The sequence below is a fragment of the Microtus pennsylvanicus genome, chromosome 12 (genome assembly GCF_037038515.1).
Source record: "Microtus pennsylvanicus isolate mMicPen1 chromosome 12, mMicPen1.hap1, whole genome shotgun sequence".
Classification (NCBI taxonomy): domain Eukaryota; kingdom Metazoa; phylum Chordata; class Mammalia; order Rodentia; family Cricetidae; genus Microtus; species Microtus pennsylvanicus.
Window position 1 is genome coordinate 15,103,682 of NC_134590.1, and position 10,920 is coordinate 15,114,601.

General features: G+C 38.9%; 1 protein-coding gene across 4 annotated transcripts in view; it reads left to right on the forward strand.

Annotated features, from left to right (window-relative positions):
• The window catches only part of Ankrd17 (ankyrin repeat domain 17), a 151,995-nt gene extending 145,841 nt beyond the window's left edge, over positions 1-6,154 (forward strand). For all 4 annotated transcript variants that reach the window (XM_075944322.1, XM_075944323.1, XM_075944324.1 and 1 more), the window contains 4 exons: positions 6-254; positions 1,619-1,797; positions 3,125-3,289; positions 4,784-6,154. In XM_075944322.1, the coding sequence (XP_075800437.1) occupies positions 6-254; positions 1,619-1,797; positions 3,125-3,289; positions 4,784-4,843 (653 nt within the window). In that variant the 3' untranslated portion in view covers positions 4,844-6,154. The remainder of the gene's footprint in view (positions 1-5; positions 255-1,618; positions 1,798-3,124; positions 3,290-4,783) is intronic.
• Positions 6,155-10,920: the final 4,766 nt, after the last annotated feature.

Sequence of the window (10,920 nt, forward strand, 5' to 3'; positions counted from 1 at the left end):
TCCAGAGTCTCCCGCACAGTCGGTGTCCTCTGGCGTTCGTGCACCGTCTCCTGCCCCATCATCAGTACCTTTAGGGTCCGAAAAGCCCAGCAATGTCTCTCAGGACAGGAAAGTTCCGGTCCCTATTGGGACTGAACGTTCTGCACGTATCAGGCAAACTGGAACTTCAGCTCCATCTGTTATTGGGAGTAATTTGTCTACATCAGTAGGACATAGTGGCATCTGGTCCTTTGAAGGGATTGGTGGCAATCAAGGTATGATATACTGTCATATTACTGGAAGGTAAATTTATTTGTTTAGCTATCTTTTAATAAATTTCACATTATTTTGATTTTTTTGAGATTTTTGTTTACGTGCGTGTGTTTTTTTCTGCATGTATGTCTGTGCAATATTTGTGTACCTGGTGCCTAAGGAAGCCAGATGCAAGGATTGGATCCCCTGAAACTGGAGTTATATCCAGTTGTTAGCTGCCATCTGGGTGCTGGGAATCGAACTCAGTTCCTCTGAAAGTGCGGCCAGTGCCCTTAACCACTGAGCCATCTCTCCTTTTCTCATAGTTCCTTTCAAGGAATTAGCCTGTTTCTTCAGTTAGACTAATGAGCTGCTTTTCTGGTTTCATGTGGTCTTTCCTACTGCACTTACTCATCTCTGAAAATAATACAATGCACATAAAGAACTGTGACTTTTTAAGTCTCTCTTGTTTACTAGACTGACCTTGAGCTTACTGTGTAGCTGAGACTATCCTTGAACTCCTGATTCTTTGCCTTCACCTCACAATGATTGAATTACAGCTGTCTGCCATCTTGCCCCATGCAAGCCTACTTGTATTTTATTTTGCCATATTAAGATATTGGTATTTCCTTTTTGATCTTTTGGCTTTCTTTCAGCTTTATTTTTTAATTTTTGTAATGTTGTGATCATTGTTGTTTCTGTTAAGTGAATAAATTTTTATATAAAGGATTTCTCATGTGACTTTCACTATCCTTCAAGGTTACTAAAGGTCAAGATTTCTCAAGATAGCCCTTTTTCAAATAACTGATATATCCAATTGCACTATCAGCCTACTTACCAGAATTCTTTTGTGTGTTATGTTATCTTTGCATGAATTCATGAAATTTGTGACTTCAGAGTTCTCATTCTGAAATCTTCGGCATCTAATTTCTTCAAATATTTTACTTTAGGATCTATTTAAGGGTAGATCTTTTTCTCATTGGTGTCTCTCTCCCCTCCACCCCTTGCAAGAATGAGCTTCTATCATGTTCATTCCCAAGGTAGCATGTTGAGGAATACTATGGATCTTAGGGTATGTTAGTGCCTAAAATCAAAAGATAGGCATAGCTTGTTAATTGTCTTATAGTTCCTTCCCACGAACTTATGGTGAGAAAAGCAAATCCACACATTTACTATATCAGGCATTTGCTACTACTGTGTGTAGTCTTTTTTTTTTTTTATGTTTTATGACACCGTTCACTAAGCAATGTGGAAATAACTGCTTTAAAAATATAGATTATTTTGAAAGAATTCTCTGTTTGCAATAAAATGGAAATTATAAAGTATTTCTTTTAAACTGTACATTGATTTTGAATGTTATCAACTCGTTTGTTTTCTTTCTCCTCAGACAAAGTTGACTGGTGTAACCCTGGCATGGGAAATCCCATGATTCACCGTCCAATGTCTGACCCAGGAGTGTTTTCACAGCATCAAGCAATGGAGCGAGATAGTACAGGAATTGTAACTCCTTCTGGTACATTCCATCAGCATGTTCCTGCAGGATACATGGACTTCCCAAAAGTTGGGGTAATTCAAATAAGCATTTTCATCATTACAAAACGTTTTTCTTTTTTGCTTTTTTAAAATGTTTTTTTCATTTTTCATTTTTATTTTTTGGTTTTCTAAGACAGGGTTTCTCTGTAACAGCACTAGCTGTCCTGGACCTTGCTCTTGTAGACCAGACTGGCCTCAAACTCACAGAGATCTGCCTGCCTCTGCCTCCTGATTGCTGGGATTAAAGGTGTGCGCTACCACCCAGCAAAATGTTTTTCTTATTCCTAATTATCTCTCATTTCCAAACATAAGCATCTGTGATTTCCTGTTGGCATTTTACAAGTCAAACTGGCTAAAACAGAAATCGTTTTCCTAGTCATTTAGGGGATTTTTGTTTTAGTAGTCTTTTGTTTGTTTTGGTTAGGATATGTATTTTTTTTCAAATTTTATTTTTAATTGTGTGTATATGTGGGTATGTATGTACTCACTGGATCATGGGACTAGAATTACACAAACTCTTGAGCCATCAAAATTGAGACCTAAGAACTAAATTCAGGTATTCTGCAAGAGCAGCAAACTGAACTTTAGAGCTGTCTTTCTAGCCCATTTAGTACTCTGTATAGCTGGGGGTGACTTTAACTTCTGGTCTTCTGTATCATCTCTCCTGGGACTACAGACGTGAGTTACCGTTATACCTTTAATGGATTGCTTTTTTAGAACTACTTTGAATATGGTATTCTCCTTTATACTATGTGCTCATTTTGTATTTTGTTCATAAGACAGGTTCTCTCCATGTAGCTCTGGCTGGAGTGCAGCTCACTTTACAGATCAGACTAGCCTCCAACTCAGAGATCCACCTGCTTCTGGCTCCCGGCCGTGGTGTCCAGCTTTATTCTGTTAAATGAGCTCTTGTCAGAATAATTTATCCTGCCGGGCGGTGTTGATGCACACCTTTAATCCCAGCACTCGGGAGGCAGAGACAGGCTGATCTCTGTGAGTTTGAAACCAGCCTGGTCTACTAGTTCCAGGACAGGCTCCAAAGCTACAGAGAAACCCTGTCTCGAAAAAACAAAAAAACAACTTATCCGTTCATAAAGTCAGTTGGGGTGTTAAAATCAGTTTTAGGGCTTTTTATGCTCTGGTTTGTTTATTTTTGTTTTGTGAGAGGAAATGTATCCTTGACTGGCCTGAAGCTCACTCTGTACACTGGGCTCCCTTTGCCATCTGAGTGCCTGTTTTTGTTTTATGTTTTCCTCTTAGTCCTTGCAAAATTGTTTTTCAGAGGTGGGGGAAAGGCAAAGAACAAAGAAAATAATGAGTTGCATGTTAATGTCTCTTTTTCTTTACCTCTTTGTTTAAGGGTATGCCTTTTTCTGTGTATGGGAATGCAATGATTCCTCCAGTAGCAACCATCCCTGATGCCACTGGAGGACCCATATTTAATGGCCCTCATGCTGCAGACCCTTCTTGGAATTCACTGATAAAGATGGTTTCAAGTTCCACAGAAAATAATGGTCCTCAGACGGTAAGACTGATTATTTAGTAAGCAGTCACTTAAATATTTACAAAATACCAATCAAATAGACTTTATAGGTAAAAATAATAGAGCACAATGAATATAGCCTGTAGAGGAAAATGAAATGTTTGAGAAATGATACTCAAAATTTTTTAGTTAATTATAGAAAGGTATTTTATAGAATATATTCTGTAGCAGACAGTATGTAGAAAAATTTAAATTACAGAGCTGGACATGGTAGTACACACCTTTAATTCCAGCACTAAGCAGGTGGATCTCTGAGTTAGGGGTTAGCCTGGTTTACATAGAGTTCCAGGCCATGTAGGGCTACATAATAAGACCCTGTTTGAAAAACACACAACAAAAAAAGTTGCCAAGTGATCTTCATGTAGAATAACTTTATACTCATAGTAAAATTCATTAATGTGTAAATAGCTATATAGGCTTATGTTTTTAACAGTGTCATACCAAAACTGTATATAACTGAAAACTTAGGAAAATGGCTGTACACTTGGGGTGGGGGAGTCTTGCTCTGTGTGGTCTGACGCTCACTAGGTAGCCCAGACTGATCCTGCTTCAGCTTCCCATGTGCTGGCATAATGGGTATAAGCAACCATACTTGACTCATGCGTAAGTTACTTGAGTATATATATGTTCAGTATCTCTGAATGATTGTCCTTCCACAGCAATATTTATGTTGTCAAGTAGCTAGTTTTAAAATTGCTTGAGTGTTTAAGTGCTTGTTAGAGTTTCAAAAGGAGAAAGGAGAAGTAAGAAAAAGAGGTTTGAGGTATAGTTTGGTGATGGAGCGCATGTTTAGCATTCTCAAGGCCTCAATCAGGTACGGGGGCAGTGCTGTTTATTTTCTGTTGTTTCCTAACATGTTGCAAATTTTTAAGTGATTTTTTTTCTTTTGTGTGTATGGGTGTTTTGCCTGCATGTGTGTCTACATCACATGCATGTCTTGTGCCCTTGGATCCTGGAGGCTCCTGGACCTAGAATTATAGACACTTGAAAGCTACCATGTAGGCCCTGGTAATCAAACTCAAGTCTTCTGTCAGAGCATCTTTGCTCTTAACTATTAAACCATCGATCCAGTCCCCTGTGCTCCTCCTCTAGCTTTTTTTCCCCTCCCTCTTTCAGGTGGTTTTTGGTTTTGTTTTAAGACAGGGTTTCCCTGTGTAATAGCCCTAGCTGTCCTGGAACTCGCTCTGTGGACTCAGGCTGGCCTTGAACTCACAAAGTTCCTCCCGAGTGCTGGGATTAAAGGCGTGCACCACCACCAACCCCAACCCCCCCCCCCCCCCCCCCGTTTTGACAGAAGTCTCAGGTAACCCAGACTATCCTTAAGACTCACTCTGCAGATGAGGATGGCCTTGAACTTTCAAGTATTTTCTTTCCTTCCACAAACCTTTTGAAGATTGAATAAGATTAGTTCATAGATATTTGATTGTTTTATTTGTTTAATTTGTATTTGGTGAAATACATGCTCTGTATTTGTAGGTGTGGACCGGACCCTGGGCACCTCACATGAACAGTGTGCACATGAACCAGCTTGGCTGATGAGGATAAGCCTGTTAGCCTGCAGATTCCTTTCATTCAGAGGAAATCACAAGTGGCCGAGAAACTTTTTTTTATGCTCCCAAATCATTCTACTGATGTGCTTGACTGAAGTGTGTAGGCTTTTTGCAGAAGAACTTACTAACTGACCTATTTTCTGTGAACATTTGTGACTGCCCATTCTCCATCGTCATCTGTTTTTACCTTAGTTAGCATTTTTCTTATCATTTTCTTCTTTCTTCCCCTCTTCTCCTTTGGACTTAACTTTCTGTTGAAGCTCTTCCTTGGCTGGTTGGTTTTAGTACTGTAAACTGCTTCTGAGCAAACACGGAAATTTAGCAAAATTATGTAAACTTGATCCTGAAGTTTTAGAATGGCAAATAAATGTACAATTGTTTACATAACAGAAAAGGCTAAGCAGAAAGTAAATTTCAATATGTCAGTATAGAGGCTCTACTTTATGTAGACTTAAATTAATGTGAGATATGTACCTTCATATTCAGAAATCTGGATGTTTCCTTCATACATTAAACTATTAATAAGCATAACTTTTCTACTTGTGTAATTTAAGCATAAAGTAAAATGATGGGCATTATCGGTGGATGTTTCCCTGTGTTAGCTCTGAAAACATCCAGCTTGCTCCCTTTGGGGTTTGTTTGTAGCAAGGCGTATAGAAGAAATTTCTGATTTTCCATGTCTTTATTACATTTGCCACACTTTCAAACTAATACACACATCTCTCTTCAGTTTGGGACTTTGTCTTTGCCACTATTACTAGTAAGATTCTCTTGCTCAGTAGTGAAAAACATCCTGTAAAGCTTTTTACCATAGCGGCTGCTACACAGCGGTGCAGCATCTTCAGTGGCATCAGTGGTTTCTTCTTACGAGGAAACTTAAGACTTTGGAGAAACTTAAAAGCCACCACAGTTCTCAGTCAGCATATACTGTTTATTTTTGAACAATCTGGCATATTTTATATTGGATAATATTGATTCTTAATATTGGCTTCTTGGTCATAAAGAGACAGCATAAAATTTTCCTTTTTCAAGCATCTTATGTCTTAGGTCGAAAAGCTCCTAGCTTTCTGCACTTATTGGTAGCAATGAAAAGGATGAACAGCTATCTTGGGCCAAGTCAAACATGAGTGTTTGGGTTTGTTATCAAGATGATTTTTATGGTCGATACTCGAATACAAGGATTATAAAGACTACATTTAACCTGTTTATATGTGATTCAGGGCCACACTAAACTACTCAGTGGGAATTATATATTCCATCCACTTGAAACAATAAACAATAATGTATACAAGAAGAATATGTGTCTTACCCTGTCTCCTATGGAAAAATAGCTTAATGTGGTTGAAATATAAAACAGTGCATACATGAGAAATACTGTATATATCAATTTGGTTTTTAATTAGATACAACCTTCACATTGTAAAACACGATGTAAGGCTTAGATATACCACCTAGAGTTGATATTCATATCCCTTGGTTGTCAGAGGACATGAGAGGATCTCTTGCCACTGCTGACCTGAGTAGAGCATGTAAGGTTGATTTCTCAAACCTACCCAGCCGTTTGTAAATGGTGCACTTTTCTCTTCAGTTAGGAGTTGTTAAGTATAGACATTTGCTTTTGCACCTATGATAAAGACACACAAATTAGGAGAAGAACACCCTACAAATATAGCCATGAGATTAAAAAGTCAGCACTTTACAAAAACAAAACAGAAAAGCCTGTTTGATGTTATTTAACATTTTGTATTGAATTTTGCCACAGGTCTGTCTACTCCACTCCCACGATTGTTTTATGTGATAATGAGGGTTATTTTCTACCTAAAATAATCTCTTTGCAGAGCAGACACTACTCAGCATGTACTACGCATGTGAGTGGTTGTATTGTAAAGAAGAAGGGTGATAAACTGACCATTTTCTTGAATTTAAAATGTGGAGCATGAAAATAGATCGGAACCCTCTATCTCTACACTTAAGGTCAGGCTTGTGAAAGGACAGTGCCATAGTACTACAAGTTTTGTACTAGGAACATTTTTCAAATACATTTTTATACGTCAGATGTAATATAGAACATTTTTATTTAAACAATAAAAAAACAATTTTCGAGACCATGTAGGTCTTTTTTTTTTCCTTTTGAAGTATGTGATTATCTCTGCAGACTACAGTGTGCTTCTCTTTCAGAAGTGAGCTCCTACTTTTCCATTTCCAGTGCTAATATCCCAAATTACTGTGTGATCTGTGTACACCAACTATTCCACTTTAGAAATGGCTTACCTCAAGCCTCTAATCCTAGCATTGGGGAGGCAGAGGCAGGTAGATAACCTGTGAGTTGGAGGCCAGCCTGGTCTACATAGTTGTAGGACTGCATAGAACACCCCCCCCCCAAAAAAAAAGATTTTGTTAACCGTTTCAAACAAAGTCCTTCATTCTTGCCTTTCAGCATATAGTATTGAGAAATGATTAAAACATTCCTCTGAAGAAAATTTCTCCTGTGGCCTATCATTAGTAAATATTTGTTCTCTGGGAAAACAGCAAAAGTAGTATATTAAATAACCCTGTCTCATCTGTTCACAAAAATAGTATGTGGTCTTTTGCTCGTTACCTAAGTATGTACATAAAGTTTGTATACTGTGTTATTCACTGGGATTCTCCGAATCACAAACCTTTTTAGGTCCTCTGATTTAGTTCACTGATAATTCGTAAGAACACTCATGCCCACAGATCTGATATTATAGAACATTTAGAGTATTTCCAAATTTTCTGAGTAACAAAATTCAGGAGTCAGCATGATTTTCAAATGATTAAGATAATCAGTATTTTCCTTTGTGTAAACTGGTCCAGGTGTCTTACACTGTTGAATGCGTGTGTGCTTCTGGATTGATTGGGAAGTACACATCTTCACAGTTGCAGCCCTTGGCTCACTCGCTGCCTTCAGATGACTGCACCTTACAACTTGTATTATTCTACATTGTGACTACAGAATACCATCCCTTAGGTTTGGGATAAGTATGTAGAGAGCAGCATTTTGCTGGCCTAGACATAAGTTCTTCCCAGTGAGACCCAGTCTTTTTTTTTTGTTTGTTTTTTTGTTTTTTTGTTTTTCAAGACAGGGTTTTTCTGTGGCTTTGGAGCCTGTCCTGGAACTAGCTCTGTAGACCAGGCTGGTCTCGAACTCACAGAGATCCGCCTGCCTCTGCCTCCTGAGTGCTGGGATTAAAGGCGTGCACCACCATCGCCCGGCTGAGACCCAGTCTTATACAAGGTTTTTTTTTTGTTTTGTTTTTGTTGGTTTTTTTTTTGTTTTTTTTTTTTTATACAAGGTTTTAATAGCTGTTTGTCACAGCCTCATGGTACACTACTGCCTTAAAGGAGTTTAAAAATAAAAGCCAACCTATGATGAGAAATAAGAAGCAGATTCCAGGCCACCCCTGACAGGAAAATATGACACATTGTTTGATACAGAGATACAAGATACTAATTTCCATTAGGGGATTTTCCTGTTAAAGATTAAGCCAGTGTGGTGGCATCTGCGAGGCAGAGGCAGGTGGATCTCCTAGTTTAAGGACAGTTTCAGACCAGTCAGAGCTACATAGTGAAACCCTATCTTAACCTCCCTTTCCCCACAAAAGTAAAAATATGCCTATATCTGATTCCAAGGGGTTACTTTTAACGATTTCTCAGAAGAATAATTTAGCTCTTAATTAAAAAATTTCCCCAAAGCATTTTAGAAATCATATTTGCACAGGGCGGTGGTCGCGCACGCCTGTAATCCCAGCAATTGGGAGGCAGAGTCAGGCAGATCTCTCAATTTGAGACCAGCCTGGTCTACAGCACGAGTTCCAGGCCAGGCTCCAAAGAAACCCTGTCTCGAATAACCAAAAAAAGAAAGAAGAAAGAAAAATCTTATTTGGAAAGTGAGCACTCTAAATGGCAGCATAATCTATATTAAATTTTGAGTAGTATCTTAAACTTCTATACTAAAAATTCCAAGGTTGAGGATTGGAGTAAGGGTAAAGGGCTTGCCCAATACATGTCAGGTGATGAACCCTAGTACTGAAGAAGCTGGAGTGGCACTTGCCTGTCACTGAGCTGAGGTTGGCCTTGAACACTGGGTCCTCCTGCTTTTTCTACTAAAGTCTGGCATCCTGTCTATACCCCCAGTACACTTGACTTCAAAGATGCATCCTATATATCCACCAAACAGTTATTATGAGGGTGTAAGTGCAGCAAAATTGAGTCAGGGCTGCTTCTAAGATCAGTTTTTCATAATTATGCTGATTGGAAGTCACAGCAAATGTGTTAAATGCTGTATCAGTCTAAAAATTATGGAATAAAAAACATCCATATATTCAATATATACACACACATAGATGTGAAAATTTTTGGAACAACTTACAGGCTATAGTCCAACAGTGGCTACTTGTGATAGGGAAGTGAAAGAACCTAGTAGTTTATCAGTCCCACAAGCCTGTTTTCAGCATGTGCTGGAATCCCTAAGTAGGGTCTAAGGCTAGTGAAGGAATGTGTGTGCTAGCAAGTAGAGGATTGGGAGGGGGGGCAGTGTTACCGGCAGCAGTAGCCCCTCACTTCTATTTTTAGGTCTTTTGAAAAGGATCTCTGGTGAGATCTGATACTATTGCAGATTGCCTAGAGTACAGAGTCAGCCTGGGCTATACAGTGAGTTCCAGGATAGCCTGGGCTATATAGCGAGGAACTGCATCTTAAGAAAAAGCCCAAATCCATCTCTGATTACCTGAGACCAGTCATTGCCACTCACATTATAAAGAGAGAACCAGCTTCTTCAAGTTGTCCCTCGGATTCCACAGGAGTTAGGTCCTCCCACATTGTACATGAACGTGTGATAAACATGGGAGTTTTAAAGGCTTTAAAAATAAAGGGAGGCAGAGGCAGGCAGATCTCTGTGAGTTCGAGACCAGCCTGGTCTACAAGAGCTAGTTCCAGGACAGGCTCCAAAGCCACAGAGAAACCCTGTCTCGAAAAACCAATAAATAAATAAATAAATAATAAATAAATAAATAAATAAATAAATATGGCTAGTCGGGCTATGTTGGCACATGCCTTTAATCCCAGCACTCGGGAGGCAGAGGCAGGCGGATCTCTGTGAGTTTGAGACCAGCCTGGTCTACAGAGCTAGTTCCAGGACAGGCTCCAAAGCCACAGAGAAACCCTGTCTCGAAAAACCAAAAAATAAATAAATAAATATGGTTTGACACATGGCTCAAGGTAAAAGGTCTTACAGCACAAATGTGGTGATCTGGGTAAAAGTGGACGGAGAGGACTGGCTACAAAGTTCTCTGACTTCTACAAGCCATATGCAGAACTAGCACAAATTAAATATTAATAAATGTTAATTCACATTAGAATATTTGGGGATTTTTAATTGTTTTTTTTTTTGTTGTTGTTGTTGTTTTTCAAGACAGGGTTTCTCAGGTATGGAGCCAATCCTGGAACTCGCTCTGTAGACCAGGCTGGCCTCGAACTCACAGAGATCCATCCATCTCTGCCTCCCGAGTTTTGGTATTAAAGGTGTACGCCACCACCACTCAGCATATTTCTGTTATTTTTACTTACGTGCATGCGGGTGCTCACAGGTCAGAAGAGGGTGTCAGATCCCTTGAGCTGGAGTTACAGACAGTTGTAATAAAAATATTAAAGATTTTAATAACTGCTTGAATTTTTTTGGTTTATTTGTAAACAAATCGTTAAATAGGCTTATTTATAAACAAAGAAAAGTTATTTATGCTTACCCATAAATATGAATTTACTTATTCCCCAGTGTTAAAATTGGTTCTAGGTCCTCACATGGTAAACCTGGGGTTTGGCAGTTACGTTGTTTTATGTAACTTCCCTTTATGCCATAGGGCCACTTTGGAAGGGCCAACTCAGTTTTACCTGTTGTCTGCAAGAAAGATGGGGAAACTTCATTTCACACATAGGCTACTTGATCTTCACTTTAAATCAGTAGACGATAACAACTGATTTCTTAAGTAAGAGATAGGCAAGTTGTTTCAGAAAGGATTATGGTAAGGGAGCATATACATTTAA